This window comes from Brachypodium distachyon, chromosome 1 (assembly GCF_000005505.3).
Source record: "Brachypodium distachyon strain Bd21 chromosome 1, Brachypodium_distachyon_v3.0, whole genome shotgun sequence".
Lineage (NCBI taxonomy): Eukaryota > Viridiplantae > Streptophyta > Magnoliopsida > Poales > Poaceae > Brachypodium > Brachypodium distachyon.
Window position 1 is genome coordinate 55,520,039 of NC_016131.3, and position 19,145 is coordinate 55,539,183.

Consider the following 19,145-nt stretch of genomic DNA (forward strand, 5'->3'; position numbering starts at 1 on the left):
TTCCACGCTACGCGCGCGCCGAAGCCCATTTGCTACGATCTGGTCGCACGCGTCAGTTGTCTCGCGTCGTCATGCCATCGATGTTCCTCGTAGCTCTTGTTCGCTCATCTGAAATTTGCCGTCTAAATTTGGCATCGCGCGCCTGCCTTTGCATGTCAATCTCTTGTTCTTATCATCGCATATACACGTACCAATTGATGAAAAAAGCGAAGCCTACAATCTTGCCGAACCGGGCCGAAAAACTTTTTTTAGAGAGAATGTCATTCGGCTAATTTTGTTAATCATTAAAACTAGAGTAAACTTAACAGAATCACAATTATTTAGGTTTCAACGAGTCTCATATTTTACTAATTTGCCCACAGAACCACAGTTTTCGGGCAGAGTGTCTCACGAAGCCCAAAACTCGTATATTAGGTCGTCTAATGGGATTTCTTGCGATGGACCCCACATGTCAGGTGCCACGTAGGATTGAACCTTACCCGATCCAGTAAAGATGAAACCTGCGACTCCTTCTTAGAGATTGAGTTGACAAAAATTTATAAAGATGGATTCGACGTAGGATTAAACATGCCCCCTCTCTCTCTATGACATGTAGGTCCCCGCACGTCTTCTCCCGGTCTCGTCATTGTCTCCTCCTCACCTCTGTGGCCACGATGCCGACAGCCATGCCACCGCTCCCGCGCCTCCCCTGACCTCGCCGCTTTGCATCAAAATGGGCTTAAATAGGTGTTTTGGGCAAGTTGAGGCAGTCTGACCGAGAATGTGTGGTTATACAGACAAATTAGTAAAAACTAGTACTCGGTGAGACGACTGCCCCAAAAACGGTGGTTCCTTAAAATTTACTTTCAAACTTTCAAAAATAGATACATTGTTTATTATCACCGTTATTATCATGACAAAAAAAAGTTGGGAGTTAGGAGTCATTGTGAGATCCCCAAATCCAAAGGCACGAAATCGATCAGAATTTACCTTGTCAGGCGGGGGGGGGGGGGGGGGGGGATTTGTTTGTAGATCGGGCGAAGTTGGCCTCCTTTGGCTAGACGGCGTCGGATTTGGATCCTTCTGAAGCTCCTGAACAGCGGGCGGACGGCAGCGCCGGCGGTTTCGGTGCTCCTAGCTCGGGGGAACTAGCGGCGGAAGTTCACGAGGCAGCGGGCTGACAGAGTGGAAGCGTTGGCGGTGGCGGGGAGAAGCGGAACAGCGACCGGCGGCGGCGCAAAATCGCAGGAGCGGCATGTCAGGGAAGACAAAAATGTCGCGACGCGGGTTGAAATATCCCTTCGCCAATCTTTTCCCGAGGCCACTTCGGTACCGAGGCGGGGGGGGGGGGGGGGGGCGGGAAGACGGGACCGAGGATATCAAGTTTCGAGGGCTCCTATTCGGTAAATTCGAAACTTTTGTTTTCAGTTTCCGCAACTATTCGGTATCTGATCTGGCCCTTTTCTGCCACAAAACCGATAACCGACGGTTATTTTTTGGTTCAGCCATCTTTTCGGTATCTGTTAGAGTTGCTTTTATCTTGAGTCTATTACAACCGAAAAACAATAGGTCTATCGGTGTAAAACCCATGGCAGCTTTCCGTTCCAAGTGTGTCGATCTTCTAGTTGTATTTTTTATCGCTAAACCGTACAAAAGCTGGCAAGCAGGCTATTAGCGGCAGGCTCCTCAACACATGGTGGGCGTGTGGAACGAGCACAATAGACGTATTTTTAAGGACGTGGCACCTGAGCTTGCTTTTCGTAGCCGGATTCAGGCGTGTTCTCACGATCCGGAAAATGAGGCTCTTAGTTGCTTTTTCCTCTTTCTTCCTTTTATTTTTGCCAGGATCCACGTAGGATTTTCTTGTACCTATCTTTCTTCTAAGAACGGACAACCTAATGGGAAGAGGAAGACGTGCCCAGCGTTGTCTTAGCTTACGGCGCACTTCGAGATTCGTGCACGTGCAACGAGCGACATCACAGCGCCCGCGATTCTCCTCTTCTCTCGACGTTTCTTTCTCCTCCCGAGTCTCGATCTCCTCCTCTCTTCTCCTCCCCCGACCTCCTCCTCTCTACTCCTCCGATCGGCGGCGTGGGGCTCGCGAAGCAGCGGCCGTGTGCAATGGAAGCAGCGGCGGCGGTGGCCGCGAAGAGTGGCGGCGCGGGGCGGCAGCCGCGAAGAGTGGAGGCGTGGGGCGCGCGGGGCGGCAGCCGCGAAGGGCAGCGGCGACGCGAGAAGAGCCGCGGCGGAGACGCGCGGGGCGGACGGGAAGAGCGCGGCGGTGCGCGGGGGGCCTAGAAGTGCGGCCGCGGCGGCGCGGCCGCGCCGACGCGTGGGGCGGACGGGAAGAGCGGCGGCGTGGGGCGCGCGGGGCGACCGCAAAGAGCCGCAGCAGCGCACGGGGGGGCCGCGAAGAGCAGCGGCGGCGGCGGCCGTGAAGGGCCCCTGGCGTAGCTGAGCCAGGGTCGCCCTCGGACCCTTGCGCGCCGCCCTGCTGTCGTTTTCCTAGGCGTGCTCTGAACGGCGCCACCTCAGCACCACAGGCCTATCCCGGCTTCTCCCTCACCTCCGGCGTCACCGATGCTGGTGTGCACGCATGCGCAAGAGGGTGTGCAACGTATATGGTAGCGCGTGGTACTGCTGCAGCGGCGAGTACGGCACGTCTCCGTCGTCCTGGACCACCTCCTCACATCTCCATCGTCCACGACCTGCTCCTCGTAAATTCCAACTACTACCCTGTTGATATCTGTTGTTGCCATCGCTGCTATGCTGCTGCTAGATTATCCTTTTTTTCAGAAAAGGCTGCGGCGGCAACGGTGGCCTTCTTGCAACCCTTCGACATGCCGCCACGGACAATGGCGCTCGGACATGGCACCACGACACGGAGCAACAACAGGCCGCGTCAATGTCGTGATGGCGGAGAAGTCGCTACTACCGCACTAGCAGGCATGTAGGCGGAGAAGGAACCACCATTTGCTTCCTACATGTATAGAATGCCGCATCTCATGGTAGCTAGACACAGATAAATTGGTAACCCAGTGATGTTAACCTGATAAGTATAACCTGGTAACCAAGTGAACTTTGTTTTACAGGTGATATTAACCTGGTAAACAATTGATCATGACCTGATAACCAAGTGATATTAACGTGGTAAACAATGACTATAATTTGATAACCAAGTTATATTAACCTAATAAAGTGACAATAACCTGGTAAAGAAGTGATATAAATTTGGTAAAAGGGTGATATTAACTTAGTAAGCAAGTGAGTATAATCTGGTAACCACAATGTGATACTTAACATGCTAATCATGTGGCCATCGGTTGGGCCGACCTCTTCACACTGCTAGCTCACGCTCACGGCTTGGTTCGCCCGCTCGCTGCACGCCCTGCACGTCCCGTCCCGTGTCCCCTTTTGCTTTGGCACGCCCCGTCTCTCCTTTTGGTTTGGTTGTCGAGGTAGGATGGTAACTTGTGCAATATGACCGGACAACAAAAGAGCCTGAACTATTTTGTTGAAACATATTCAAGAAAGATCTAGTTTTGAAGTAATCGTTGATACGGATCTAATGGCGAAGACGGATTGTGAATCGGACACACGGTTTGAGTTATAATTTTTTTTGAATATATAAAATGAACAAGTACAAAATGCTTGAAATCTCCTTTGTACTTAACGAACTGCAAGTAGGAAATTGCCCAGCAGGCCCGGCGCTTGCTCTCGCGCCGCTCCCGTGCGCTGCTTGTAAGGCGCCGTATGCTAAGGATCGATGGGCACGTCCGCTGAATAGTTCAATCCAAGTACATGATGATATGTGAAAGCACTTCCTTCCATACCTATTTTCCTTCATTGTCTTTATCTTTTCCTTTTGAGTTTTGTATAAAAAACATACCACGGCGACATTTCTTTTGCCTATACATGATTATCTATTATCTATTACTATCTATTAAATTGAAATTGGTGGTGATGGTACGGTCGCCGTCACCGTAGGTTAACTTCGTTAAAATTACAATCAATATGCCACTGCTCGTTATTTTCTTTTCCTCCAGTTTTTTTCGTTAAAATTACAACCAATATGCCATTGCCCGTTATTTTTTTTCCTCCAGCTTTTTTTCACGATTTCTCCTATTCCGTCTTACAGCCGACGCCACCACACTCGCATGCCGACCTCAACGGCGCCATGAGTTGCCTACACAGAAAATAAAAATAAATAGTTTGTGATTTTGTTGACCCGTAGCAACGCGCGGGCACACCTGCTAGTATCTACAATGGTACACCTCTTTACATACAGGGTTATATTAAGACTTTTTCTTCCAAATTTATTTTCACTTTGTTATTCGTATCACCGTTCTTATTATAAAATTATTTGACATTCATTGTGGGTGAACTATATTAGAAATCATACATATTTTTTGAAAAAAAACATGACATGGGGCTCTTTTCTAGTTCAAGTATAAAAGATGAATGCTACTACAATATGTAGAATGAAGTTGTATCTTATGAATGCAACATCGCTGTGTACCCATGGCCATGCATCCGGTGCATCACAGCCAGCCAATTCTGATCGGGCGTGTTTGTTTAGGCTGTGTTTGGTTCAGAGTGGGGCGGAATGGAATGGATTTTTACTTTGTTATTCCATTCCACTGCTCGAACATGTGTACCATCAATTGCTCCAATGCAATCCTATATATTTAGAAGGGTTAGAACTTATAAGCCATAGAAGTTCACACCTAAATATGTAAGGACAAGTTTCTCAAAATACCTTCAAATATGGGTCAAACCGCGGGTTCTCTTCAATTTTAGCTGGAACTTCCAAGGAAGGTGGCCTGATATATTCAGCTCGTAGCTCACCTATTGCGTGAAGGGCTAGTCTAAAATAGCGGCTTACTGTATCATTTGACCTGTCAAAATTAACCCCAACAACCCTATTTCTAAGGTTATGCCCAATAGTTTCAAGAACATTGCTAGTTGCTCCTCCACGGATACATGTATAGTGTCTCTCAGCAGCATATGTTCCCTCAAAATTTCACACAATCGGAAAAAGGGTACTCGTCCAACCCTTAACATATTTCTGCATCTCACATCACAGTTGAAAATTTTATTGTTTAGATAATTGATTCTTTGTTGATCTCTTTCCCAAATAGGACCATAGGTAACCGAGGTCTCCTCTTCTTTATTCTATCCAGAATAACCAAAGCCACCAATGTGAAAACCAGAAATGTTGCAGCTCCCCTAAGCACGAATTTCCGCCTCCTATCCATCCTCTTTACCATGTACAATGCATACATGGCTATCAAAAAATGACAATGCATACATGCAACAAGTTTCTCACTGTTGTTTATCTAACAATTTGAGCATACAGTGCATAGAGAAAATCTTCCTCGAAATAATTACACCCCAAAAAGATACAGCATAATTACCTTGAGATCTCTCCTGCTTCTCTTCCAAACCGCAAGCCGCCTCCTTTGACCTGCAGGACCAAACCGCAAGCCGCCTCCTCTCCTCTTCAGATCGAAGTCGCAACTCCAATCCCCTGCAGTGCCGACTCCTCTGCCTCCCTCCTTCGCTGACCTCCTCCAACAACTACGCCCCGCAGCCTCCTACTCCGTCGTCTTCGCCTGACACCACCCTCCTGGGCTCGTGTCCTCCTGCCAAGCGTCCACCGCCGGCAGGGCCCTAGATCTCGTCGGGATTGAGTTCAAGAGGAGGGGAGACGTGGGGATCTGGTGGGGATGGAAGCCGCCGACATGGCTTGGGGAGGAGAAGGAGAGGGTTTCGGTCGGGAGCTCGGTGCTGGGCGGTGAGAGGAAAGACGGGAGAGAGTCACGGGAAGAGGAGGAACCGGACGATACCAAGCTTTTTGAGTTACCGAGCGGTTCCGCGTAAACGTGGCTATTGTACCGGGCGTTTTTTAAAGTGAAAATTGGTTAGAGGGACCGTTATTTCGTAAACTTCGCCGAAACACACCGTCCGAACGTGTCTTTGCGCAGTATCATTACGATTTCATGGACATTTGCCAGAACACATTGTATGGTCCAAAACGAAACGTTTGACTTTTTTTCACATTGAATTATCATTCTTTTAGCAAATGTGTCTAGAATTTTTCAAACTCTTTGTTCGAAGCGTTTTTCTCAACACAAGGGACGAATGCTCACCTCAACCAACAACGAACCCTAGTAGATGTCAAATATCGATTCGTACAAAGGAAACAAATGTTCAAAATTGGATTTAAGATGGTGGTCGCGCAAGTAAAAATGTCAAATTCTCAAATTTAGTCCATGCAATGCATAGCAAATGTCCATATAATTGTAATGGTATTAGACAAAGACACATTCCGATGATGTGTTTTGACAAATGCCACAAAATAACGATGTCCTCCAGCAAATTTCCTCTTTTGAAAAGCCCGGAAGCCCGACGAGCTTGGCCCGTTTGCACCCGGCCCGATTAGGCCTGCGTGACGAGCCTCAACCCCAGGCCTGTCGGGCCGGACCAGCACGGCCCGTTGAACTTTTTTCTTTAAAAAAAAATCCAAGTGCTGCACTCATCTCAGGAAAGTAAAAACTTGGGGATATGAGATTTGAACCCAAGACCTCCCACCGAAGAATCAAGGAGCTGACCCATTTGACCCACCTTTCGACCCATTTCCTCGTTGGCATGGACCAAAAAAGTTTACTGGGCTGCCTGGGCTGGTCCATGCCTAAGGGATTCTCGAGGCCCGCAAGGCCCTAACGGGCCTGGGCCGGCCCGGCCGGGCTCGGTGCCGCGCCTGGACCGGGAGGTGGCATTTTCGGGCCGGGCCGACACGATCCCTATATTGCCGAGCTTCACCAGGCTGTGCCCGGACCAGGCCCGTTTATCCCAAGCCGGGCCGGAGCCGCCCGGCCTGGCCCGATAGCCACCTATAGTTTCGCATCTCAGTCGAATAATTCCTTTGATGGAACAAGTTGGTTCGGTTCCACTTTTACCAATTACCTCGACCAAATACTAGGGTCTCGAAAAATAGCACGGTTCCATTACCTTTCAACTGGTTTCCAGAACCAAACACAGCCTTGGTTTCTGAAGAAATTGCAACTGAACGCCCTGCAAACAAACCCCTTAAACACATTTGGGAGCAATCGATGAATCGCGCCTTCTCGGCTTCACCTGCAAAAAGCCCGCTCGCTCTCTCCACGGCGCTCGCTCTCGCCCCCAAGCTCACCGTCACCGTCGCCCCGGATTGATCCGCCGTTCTCGTCGCTCCGGGAGCGGTCCGCCACTTCGTATCCGAAACTCCAGCGGACCACGTGCCCGTCCGCCTTCCCGCTGGGGCCTGAAGCCAACGCCAACGCCAACGCCGCCGCTGGCCGCACCATCCCCGCCTGAAGCCCACATTATTCATCTCTCGCTCGCGTCGCCGCCGCCCCGCCCCTCCTCGATCCCTTCCAGCCTCAAACCCTAATCCCTCTCCCACTCCCGTCGCTCGTCGCCGCCCCACCTTCGCGCTCGTCGACGCAAGCGCTCGTCGCCGCCCGGCCTGCGCGCTCGTCGACACAAGCAGGGGAGATGGCGGACTCGTCAGAGGACGAGATTGCGGAGGAGATCGCCGCCACAACTGTTGCCGAGGTTGTCGCGGCGAGAATTGAGGTGAAGTTGTGTACACTGGTCGCACCGGCGGGCGCGGGAGGGGCAAGAAAGCGGCGGATAGTTCGAGAAGGTGAGGAGATTGAGGACGAAGATGTGGTTTCGCTGGGGCAAGTCAATGCTGCAATCGCGGAAGGCGGCGCCGAGGGGACTGCCGCGCTTGAGAATCATCTCAAGGCATCGACCCGGCGCACTTTCCTGACCTGCGGCGCTCAGGTTGATATGGCGAGCAGACAGGAGGCCGCTGCCGCTGGAGCAGCCGCGGGCGTCAGCACAGCCATCCGGATCCCCTCCCCTGCAGGAGCCTCTGACCAGGTACCCACGAACACCCCTTCCCCCACCCCCCCCGCGCGCGTTGTTCGATCTGAAATCCTTTGGTGGCGAGACTGCCGAGGGGACCTTCCCAGTTCCCATCCAAGGTTCTGTTAATTCCGTGAACAACTATGATGTCCAGACTCTGGATAGTATCCTGAAGGGTCCACAGAATTTGGAGAAAATTTCTCAGACCAAGAACAGTCTGTCTTTCAGATCTGTTCATATCTGCAAGTGTCCAATGGGTCAAGCAGGCTTGGGACTTTGACATGTTCTCCCTTGTTTAGGCACTTTAACACTTTTCTTGAGGCCTGGCCAATAAAAGGTCCTTTTAATTCTCTAGGGTGAAAATATAGTGTCTGATGTTAGCACCTTTGATACAATGCAGGTTGTGGAGGCAGTGTTGTAGTCAGTTTTTTGGAGCAATTGTTGCACTTTAGCATCAGTACCATAACTGCGTTATATATCTTCTATCCAGCCACTTTATTTTCCTTGCCTTTCTTGTACTCCACCACATAATCAAATTCCATGAGTTTCAACAGTAATTTGTGCCGAATTCCCTCTATGAGTTTTGGCTAGTGATGTACTTCAGGCTTTCTTGATCAGTCTTGATGATTCCTCCATCTTCTTAGTGCTTCCAGAATTGCCATAGCTTCCTTGTCACACACAGAAGGTGCTGAACCTTTGGGACCCTGGGATTTGCTTTAATAAGCTATTGGTCTTCCTTGTTGCATTAAAACTCCTCCCAAAGCACTGCCACTGGCATCAGTTTGGATAGTGAATGGTAAGGAAAAATTAGGTAAAGCCAGAACTGGGTCAGTAGTCATTAACTGTTTGAGATGCTTAAAAGCCTGAGTTTGAATATTAGTCCACTGTAATGAATCTTTCTTTAACAAATCATGAAATGGTCTGCAAATGGCACCATTCCCTTTTATAAATCTCCTATAATACGCAGTCATACCAAGAAAACCCTTCAGTTTGGTGATATTCTTTGGAATCTGCCACTTCAGGATATCTTGGAAACTTGGATCTTCTATGGAGAAGTGGCTACTCCATCCCAAGAGATGATGTGTCCTAGATATTCCACCTTGTTGACAGCAAACACACTCTTGCTTTGCTTAGCTTTCAGTTGGTTCTGTCTGATAGTTTCTACAACTGCCTGAAGGTGCTCTTCATGGTCCTTTATGTTTTGCTATAAATCAAAATGTCATCAAAGAAGACCAGTACAATTTTTCTCAAATATTCAGAAAAAACCTGATTCATCAAAGATTCATCAAATATGGCTAGCGACAATGCCCAGAGTGTCCATGCGAGCAGCAGTCGCGGTGGGAGGAGGGCTGGCACCATGACACAATATTGATCTCTAGTCAAAATATTAGCTGATTATTTAGTCGATTTCATATATGAGACATGTAGTATTCTTTCGTCAAGTTTTTCCTTTATAAAATGCTTCTGAATTTTACTAATTATTACAAATTCTATTGATTTCAGGTTCTTGACTCTGATGATTGCTTATCCGCGGCACGCGCGGGAGCTCAGGCGGAATCAAAGGTGGGGCGCGGCATGCCTGTTGCACCAGTTGCACCTGTAAGTCAATTTTGACTTGGTTGTTGTGTCAATATACTATATATATATATATGTGGCACTGATGTTTTTAATGTCTTTTTTTCAGTCGTCGAGATACACTACGTTGCTAGGGCCCCTGGTAGGTGGATCTTTGCCTGCCTCTGTCACGCTTTACAGTTTGTTGAGGACCTCTAGTGTTCGGGTGAGGCTATTCCTTTTTGGCCTTTTCATAGTTGGAGTTTTTTTTGCTTCTTCGGGCTACGCCGTTAGCTCGTTCTTGTCCTCTCCTTGTTCTTTGCAATATACTAAATTTGCGACTCTTAGCACTTTCATCATATTGTATACTTTTCTTGTCATTGGTATGATCACACTCGGTACTTCTAAGTGATTGTTTTTTGGAGGCCTGGAGTAGTGGCCGTGTTTTCGTTGTTAGCACTTGGTATACCTAGGTGGTAGTGATAGATATATACATTTAGTTGTATACATGTATGACATTTCAATATTAGATATTTGAGATCATCATGCCCAACTGGGATCAATGTGCATTATATGTCTGAGTAAACTACATGATGTGGTACCGATATATACATTTAGTTGTCTACATGTATGACATTTCAATATTAGATATTTGAGATCTTCATGTCCAATCGGGATCAACGTGCATTATATCTCTGAGTAAACTACATGATGTGATGTTGTGTATTTGATTAATAACTTTGTATATGTCGACTTGGTTCAATATGATGTGATCAAGTTAGATATATTTGATTTTTCTCTTGTCAATAACATGAACATGGTGCATGTAGAATCCTCAACATGCTATACACATATACAGGGCCACATGGGAAATATCTAACACCCCAATAACAACCCAAAGCACTAAACACTCCTCCAAGATGAACGATATGCATCCATATATCCACATTGAAACTTCTTATAGAGATCTTATCACAACAAGAAAGTTGAAACACCCGTATATAAGTCTTTAATAATTGTTAACTTACTATTATTGTATTTCTATTTTGCTTTACTGGATTTAAAGCTAATTTAAGATCATTTAAGAATTAGTTTGTGATTTATTTTGGTTTATTAAGTCACTTTACAAATTTTCTCCGACTTGAAACAAACTTCTCTTAACCTGGTTTCTAACTAAACTAGATTGGGCTTCTTGTTTTGGAGATTTGAGTGCTAGCTGTCTTGATAAGTGGAATCTACCTCTAGATCTAGAGATTGATGGTTGTGGACAAGGAAGGATTGGTTAGGGTGCGTTTGGTTGCCTGTGCGTCCTCACCCTGCATTCCATCTTGCATCCTGGTTGAGTCTAGCCTGGGTATCTCATCTCCCTCTTCACCCATATCTCTTTCCTCTGCTCTTCTCTCCACCAAATCCTCCACAGTCCACACCGACCCACCAAATCCGCCTCGCTCTGACGATCTCACGGCACTCATGCCACTCTCTGAGGAGGGGGTCATCGGCGGGTTGCGATGGCTTGCGATGAGGAGGATTCGGCATCACGGAGGAGCTAGGGGGAGCGATTCGGCGAATGCAGACGAGCTCGGTGGGCGGGATTACGCCGGTCGTGGAGGAGCTCGGGGGCGAGATTGAGGAGGCGGTGTCAGTGGCGAGATCGAGGAGGCGATGCTGCCATGGAGGAGCGGCGTCGGGCGCAGGTGTTGAGACTGATTTGGAGGTGTGTGTCGGGCGGAGGTGTAGCTAGGGGGTTTTCACCTTCTAAAAGTTGAACTTCAGACACACCTTCTTTTTTCTGTCGTTTTGGTCCGTTTCGTCGCGGGCCGGACAGAAAAAGGCCCCATTCTGGCCTTCGTCCGTTCGGGTCGAGCAATGCATCCAACGGGAGACACAAACTGGGAATAAAATAAACACATTTGGGAAGAAGACAACATGAACCCTAAATAGATTTGCTTCATTTCATTGCTAAACATGAACCATCAACTAGATACAAATTGCTACTGATCGTCCTCGTAGACCAGGGGGCTAAGATAGTCATACCTGAGTGGGTTGTGAACCATTTTGAAAATTTACTGATCGTCCTCGTCCACGCGGGGGAGGCACCTCCAGCGGCTCGGTGACGGAGTATGGAGGAGCGGCGCCAACCCCTTGTCCACAAGCCACACCCACTGGTTAAGCTCGAACGCATGGTCCGTTGCGAACCCCCGCACGAGCTCCGCGTCGTCCATGGGGCCGTGCTCCTCAGAGGCCTCGCACGCGAAGAAGATGAGGCGCTGCTCCTCTTCTTCATCGGCCTTAGGAACCCGGAAGCAGGATCCAGGGAGATGCGGTGCTGCTGCAGGAGGGGCCGGCGTTTCCTCCTCAATCTCCATTGTCTCTAGCTCCGGCGCCGCCTCTTCTTCCTCATGCTCCATCTTGGGCACCCAGAGCGCGCCGCCACCGTGCCTCGGGGCAAGCCTAGTGCGACGCCCGTCGGATTGACCGACTGGGAAAGCTCCCCAGCCGAGATGGGCGCTTCCACGACGGCCGACACACACGTTCGTCGAGAACGCGGACTGAGGAGACGCCGGCGGATCCATGTTGCCGGCAGGAAGCTAGGGTTTCGGGGAGCGAGTGGGTGTGTGAGGTGGGGGTGGGGAAATGGGGTCGACGCGGTCCCATTAAAAAGGACCGGGTGGGTGGGTGGGTTGTTGGATCGGTGGCAGGTGGCCCCGGGAATGCGAAAAGAGTGGAATCGTTCTGCCCTAGGCGGACGAACGGGCCGCGTGGCCGTCCGTTTCTCTGTCCGTGGAGACGCAAACCCGGCCCAGATTTGGGGCCTGAATGGGTCGCGCCTGAGCAAAAAGCGGACGGGCGCGGAAATGCGTCGCCCCGCTGGACTGCGGTTTCGTCCGTTTCGGCCCGCGTCCCAAATGGGTCGCCCTGCTGGAGTTGCCCTCATACACAAAATATGAAGCTATATTTATTCTTCTCAATGTAGTACAAACTTCGTTTTGTTACAAAGGGGATACATCCTTATAGGCTATTTACTGAACAATAAGTCGGTTAATGTTCACAGAGCTATTCAAAACTGACTTGAATACTATTACTTCTACTTATTGTAAAACTCCAACGTACCATGGATACTTCATGACTAAGCTAGCTCCATGTAACAATCAGTTGTATTTACTTAGATATCACAACTGTCCTATGATGACAAGATTACTCCTAACAATCTCCCCCTTAATCTTGTCATATCAACTAGATCCACTAATCCAGATCACCTGGGCCATGTGCTTCATCTTGTGATAGCCTCACACCGCCTCATGTCTAGCATCGGCATCACACCATGCTTGTCAACCTCACACTGACTCCATATCTTCACACCACCGTTCCGGTTTCACACCAACCTTTCTACTCACAATGGCATCACACCATATTGGTCGGCCTCACGTCGAAGCCTGCAGACGGTCTCCAAAAGCATCACACCGCTGGACGTGCACTTTCACCACCCCTCTCTGGACGCTCATAAGCATAGTGTTCAAAATTAGAACAGTTGTAGTACACTTCAGCTCGGACTTATCCCAACCACGTCCGCAACCATGGCCTTGACCTCCACCACGCCCTCATCCTCGTGATGAGTTCTCAGCCTTGTGTCTCTCCTTCCACTCTGCACGGGTCAGCACATTGACCTCCACCACGCCCTCATCCTCGTGATGAGTTCTCAGCCTTGTGTCTCTCCTTCCACTCTGCACGGGTCAGCAGCAAGTGCTCCTCATCAACATCACCACTTCCTCGTAGGCGCTCTTCGTGTGCCTTCAATCGCCCAATGACCTCTTCCATCGTCATGGTCTTGTGATCACCAAATTGTTCGATGGTTGAAGCAATCTGGAGAAACTTGTTGGGGACAGCACGAAGGAACTTCTTGACGGCAGCGTTTGGCGCCTTTTCATTGTTAGCACTTGTTAGATATATCTGAGATCTTCTCGACAGTTTTTGGCGTGTTTTCTTTGTTAGCACTTGCTATACTGTAGGGGCCATGTTTTCTTTCTTAGCACTTGCTATACCGCGTTGTCCGCTGTCAAGCTGTCCAGCTCTCACATTGCGTCGCAGTCGAGCTACTGCCTCTCTCTTCATGTACACGCCACTTCCGATCGAGGACACAGATTGAAGGTAAATGTTCGCCAATCTTGCACTCCTGCTGCTTCCCTAATCTAATTTTTAGAATCAATGTTCTCTGATCTTGCTCTCCTATTGCTTCAGACCTTTGGTTGTCGTAACCAATAAATCAATTGCGGCAGACACCCCCCCCCCCCCCCCCCTCCATCAGACAAACAAGGAATATTACCAGGCTAAGGACAGTCCAAATACGTAACTAACTGAGATGCATTAAAAGAGTTGCACCCATTTTGTAAACTTTATGCTCAGTGTGCTCTAACGGATGTTGATTCTCATGATTTTTATAGATTGAATGCCATACCAAGTTGGGTGCCACAGATGGGAATGAAATTCAGCACATTTGACGAAGCATGGAACTTTTGGGTGTATTACGGGGCAAAATTGGATTTGGTGCCAGAAAGCGATACTAAAACCCAAGTATTTTTTGTTTTACGGAGGAGGATGCAAGTGTCGATGAATCAAATATTCAAGCTGTCAGGAGAACTCATATAATGCAGAATGCCGTCAAGCATTTATCTTGTCACATGAAGGAGGAGGATGAAAGTGTCGATGAATCAAATATTCTTGCAGACATTTGAGGAAGCTTTTGACACAATGAGAGCTAAAGTAGAAAAGCAAACTTGGTTTGATAGAATCTATAAGGTCAAAATGAATGTTCCCATGTTGGTCCAAGCAAGCCAGGTTTACACGCCTATCATATTTGAAAGTTCCCAAGCAGAATTTGAGAGATCGATAACAGCATGCACCAACAGAATGGACGTGGGCTATGAATACAATTGGTAGTCCAACCTTTGGAGATGAAGCAAAGTTTTTAGTAATCCTTCTCAACAAACAGCTTACTGCACTTGTGAACAATTTGAGAGAATTGGAATATTGTGCGCCCATGCTCTAAAAGTTCTTGATTTGATGAATATCAAGTTATTGCCGGTACATTATATTTTGAAGTGATGGAATCGACAAGCACGGTGTGGAATTATTCAGGACAAAAGTTGGAGGGGCGTTGTTGAAAATCCAATCTTGGCTGCTGTTGTCCGCTACAAATTTCCCTATCAAAAATTTGTCAATTTGGTCACTCAAGCAGCTAGGTCCGAACAATGTTGTTCCTAAATTGAAAATGCACTTTATGGCCTTAGTAAGGAAGTTGAAGGCCGAAGAAAAACTTGCCCGTGAAAGTAACCATAACAAGGAATGTGTTACTCAAGTGATACATGCAGAATCAAATGAGCTTTTAGCAGGTGCACGCCTAAAGAAAAAATCCCACAAGTATAAAGAACTAAAAAGAGAAAGCTGAGTTGGATTGACAAACAACGTAGAAACAGGAAGAAAGGGGATCCAAAGAAAGGACCAACTAAAGCAAGAAAGCAAAATAATCACCTAAGGTATGTTCTTTATATACAACAAAATTATTACTTTGTTGCTAGATAAAACACAAAGTAATACATTTGTAGAAACCTTTCTGTTTTTTTTGTTTCAGCAACTAGAAGATGAGATCACAGCAACACAAACTCACTGCATAGAAGAGGATGTTTATTGGAGCAATCAGAACGATGCTCAAAATTATGGATTCAGCAAGTGTTACAGTGAACCCAGTTTTACTGAACTGTTGATGGTATGCTTTATGTTCAGCTACTAGTATATTCAATAATGCATTTCTACATTGTTATAAAAACCGTTCTGGTGCAGAGTTGTAGAATCGAGGACATTGAAGTCTTTTGCACAGAAGACATCTAAGGGGAGAAGACATTTTTTGATCATGGACAAATGAAATAGATACAGTGTGGGAGTCCATGTAGTAGCAGTTCTCTGATTTTCGAAAAAGTAGTACACTAGTTCTCTGACACAAACGTGTGATGTGTGTTTACTGTTCTGGTCTTTTGGGATTTAGAGCAGCGGTAAGATTACTCTCTCAGTATGCATGATTGAATGATCCAGTGCAAAAATTGCCATACCAATTTAATTGCAATAGCAATGCTCTTTTCAGATGTAAGAGATTTTACTATTTAAACAGGTCAATGCTATTTTCAGATTGTGCTTTCAACAGCTGAACCTGAAGCTGAGATGTTTGCTTTGTTTCCTCTATGTGTTCATTGAATTTTAGTGTGTGCCTCAACCAACGACAGCAGGAGGTTGTCTGTGCACCCGGTCGGCTTGTTTGTTAATGATCTTCTTGTTGAGCTTTTCCGTAGATGCAGTACTGAGACGCAATGGCGGCAGCTTGACGGCGGACGCCACGGCAGCATCTCGATGGTGACGCTGCGGCGGCAGCATGACAGCGAGGCAATGGCGGCAGACACAGCGTCGGTGGTTCCGCGGCGACGACGCAGCAGTGCCGTGCGTTTGTTTTTGTTGAGAATAATTATTTATGATAAATTAGATTAATTATTAGTTAGTTAATGATTAATTAGTCACTTGGTTACGTAACTGTTCGTGTCCCAAATTTTGGAAAATTTGGAACGCGAAGATAAAAGTTTGGGACACCAATGCATGTATTCGTGTCTTTTCATCCTGTATAAATATCATCATCAATCAATGGAATAGAACAAGAATTTCATTCTAACACGTTATCAACCACATTTTGCTCTACAATCAAAAGTTTTTCTACGGGAGTCAATCCAAAATGGACGAAGAACTTTGCCTTGTGGATAGCGCCACCACAAACACTATACTTAGGGAAATAAAATATTTTCAAACCCTTATTAAAACGCAAAGAAATATTTTGACAATCGATACATTAATTGTTGGTTCTGGACAGGCCATTATCACACTTCCTATGGTTACACAAGTAGTAATCGAGGACGTTTTATTGTATCCTGATTCAACTCGTACTCTAATAAGTTATAGGGATATCCGTCAAAAAGGGATTCATGTAGAAACCCACGATGACAACAATGAGGAATTTTTCCTATTTACAAAAGGTAACGGATATGGCAAACAAATTCTTGAAAAGATTCCTTTTTTATCGTTCGAATTGTACTATACATACATAAAACCTGTAGCCCATGTTGCGTATAAAATAATTTTTCAGAATGTCAATACATTCCAGACTTGGCATTATCGGGATGATACGAAAAATTATTAATAATTCTGTTGGTCATAATCTTAATAAAGCAAAATTCTCAGAATCTCAGGATTTTGTATGCACAACATGTGCACAAGGCAAGCTAATTTTAAGACCTTCTTATCTTAAAATACATGCGGAACCACTACAGTTCCTTGAACGAATTCAAGGAGATATTTGTGGCCCTATTCAACCTTTGTCTGGACCATTTAGGTATTTCATGGTATTAATTGACGCATCTACGAGATGGTCTAATGTGTGTCTACTTTCCACACGTAAACATGAATTCGCAAAGATAATGAGCCAAATAATTAAATTAAAAGCTCATTATCCAAAGCATCAAATTAAAACAATTTGAATGGACAATGCCGCTGAATTCTCCTCATGCGCCTTCAATGATTATTGCATGGCATTAGGAATCGAAATTCAGCACTCTGTTCCATATGTCCACACATAAAATGGTTTAGCTGAATCTTTTATTAAGAGAATTAAGTTTATTGCAAGACCTTTATTACAGAATTGTAATCTACCAACAACTTGTTGGGGTCATGTGGCTATACATGCCGCTGATTTAATTCAACTGCGACCAACTACATATCACACTACTTCTCCCCTTCAATTAGTACATGGAAATCCACCAAGTATTTCCCATCTGCAAAAATTCGGTTGCGCTATATACGTACCGATCTCACCACCACAACGTACATCAATAGGACCACATAGAAAATTGGGGATCTGCCTGGTACAAATCACCGTCAATTATCAAGTACCTAGAACCTCTCGTAGGAGATTTATTCACTGCCTGGTACGCTGATTGTATTTTTAATGAGGATCATTTCCCGGCATTAGGGGGAGATTTAAAGTACCAAAAACAAGAATGCTAAGAAATCAATTGGAATGTCCAAGGCATTTCTGCCTCTGATGCACGTACTCAAGAAACTGAACAACAAGTTCAGAAAATAATAAATTTGCAACATATTGCAAACAATTTACCAGACGCATTTGTTGATTACAAAGGTGTAACTAAATCCTATAATCCTGCACAGAACCTACCAGAAAGAGTGGAGGTACCTATAAAAACCACTCAACCTCCTGCACCTACCGTTCAAAGGAAGAGGGGTAGAAGTACGACAACTAAAAAAGATCTAGCTTCCAGCAAGCAACAAAAGGAACAAACGAAGGAGCTGCGGCAAAGAAAACAGAAGAATAAACCTTCTGGACCTCCTTCAACAACAACAACAAATGTGAGTCAACATTTGATTGACCGAGATCAATTGGGTAATATACACCCTGTGGATAACCAACATCCACAACCCAGCTCAATAGTGCACTCAATTACTGATGCTGGAACATCGGAAAACCTAGACTTAACCGCAACGGAAAATCGCGAACAGTCACCAAATGTAAATGAAATTTCCACAAATTATTTAGATACTGGAGAAACATATAATAGAAAGACTACATTCGTCGACACATATTTCTCAACTAAGATTGCAGACAACCTTCTAAATGATCATGATCCAAAAACCATAACTGAGTGTGAAAAACGATTAGCCTAAATGGAAGGATGCAATTCAAGCAGAAATAGCCTCGCTCAATAAAAGAAAAGTATTTACAGAAGTAATATCTACACCTCCAAATGTTTTCCCAGTGGGATTCAAATGGGTTTTTGTCCAGAAAAGGAACGAAAACAATGAGGTGGTGAGATACAAAGCGAGACTAGTAGCAAAAGGGTTCACGCAGAGACCCGGCATTGATTTCAATGAAACATATTCTCCGGTTATGAGTGGAATTACTTTTCGATATTTAATCTCATTGTCTGTTCAAAATCGCCTATCTATGCAGTTGATGGACGTCGTGACTGCATATCTTTATGGGTCATTAGATTCGGATATTTACATGAAGGTTCCAAATGGAATCCAAATTCCGAATGTTAACGCAAGGCGCAACATGTACTGTGTAAAGTTGAATAAATCTTTATACGGTTTAAAACAGTCGGGTAGAATGTGGTACAACCGACTAAGTGAGTTTCTCATTAAAAAGGGTTACTCTAACAATGATGACTGCCCATGTGTATTCATCAAGAAATCCAAAATAGGATTTTGCATTATCTCTGTATATGTTGATGATTTAAACATCATTGGCAACAAACAGGATATTGATGAGGCTCGTAACCATCTAATGACGGAATTTGAAATGAAGGATTTGGGTAAAACCAAGTTCTGCTTAGGTTTAAAACTTGAGCACCTTCCTTCGGGAATATTGGTTCACCAAGCTACATATATCCAGAAAATCTTGGAGAAATTTAACATGGACAAATCCTATCCATGCAAAACACCTATGGTAGTTCGATCTCTAAACGTAGAGAAAGATCCATTCAGACCAAAAGGTGATGAAGAGGAAATTTTGGGATCTGAATTCCCATATCTTAGTGCCATTGGAGCATTAATGTACTTAGCAAATTGCACCCGGCCGGATATTGCAT

General features: G+C 45.9%; 1 protein-coding gene and 1 long non-coding RNA gene across 6 annotated transcripts; both read left to right on the top strand.

The window, feature by feature from the left end:
- Positions 1-1,831: 1,831 nt before the first annotated feature.
- LOC112270194 lies at positions 1,832-3,158 on the top strand. The gene is made up of 2 exons (XR_002962576.1): positions 1,832-2,696; positions 2,776-3,158. It is a non-coding gene; the product is annotated as an uncharacterized LOC112270194 (long non-coding RNA).
- A 3,901-nt stretch (positions 3,159-7,059) lies between these two features.
- On the top strand, positions 7,060-15,648 carry LOC104581717. Of its 5 annotated transcripts, none has more exons than XR_002962243.1 (7): positions 7,099-7,911; positions 8,297-9,073; positions 9,400-9,495; positions 9,581-13,596; positions 13,687-14,981; positions 15,077-15,211; positions 15,286-15,648. XR_002962243.1 is itself a non-coding variant. In XM_014897881.2 (6 exons), the coding sequence occupies exons 1-4, from the start codon at positions 7,519-7,521 to the stop codon at positions 13,944-13,946; spliced, it is 579 nt and encodes a 192-aa protein (XP_014753367.1). In that variant the 5' UTR covers positions 7,060-7,518; the 3' UTR covers positions 13,947-14,981; positions 15,077-15,211; positions 15,286-15,648. The 5 variants fall into 5 exon arrangements, 1 of the variants encoding a protein (XP_014753367.1); XR_002962244.1 differs by lacking the exon at positions 8,297-9,073 and having other exon boundaries at positions 7,101-7,911; positions 13,687-13,794; positions 13,890-14,981; XM_014897881.2 differs by lacking the exon at positions 8,297-9,073 and having other exon boundaries at positions 7,060-7,911; positions 9,581-9,613; positions 13,890-14,981.
- Positions 15,649-19,145: the final 3,497 nt, after the last annotated feature.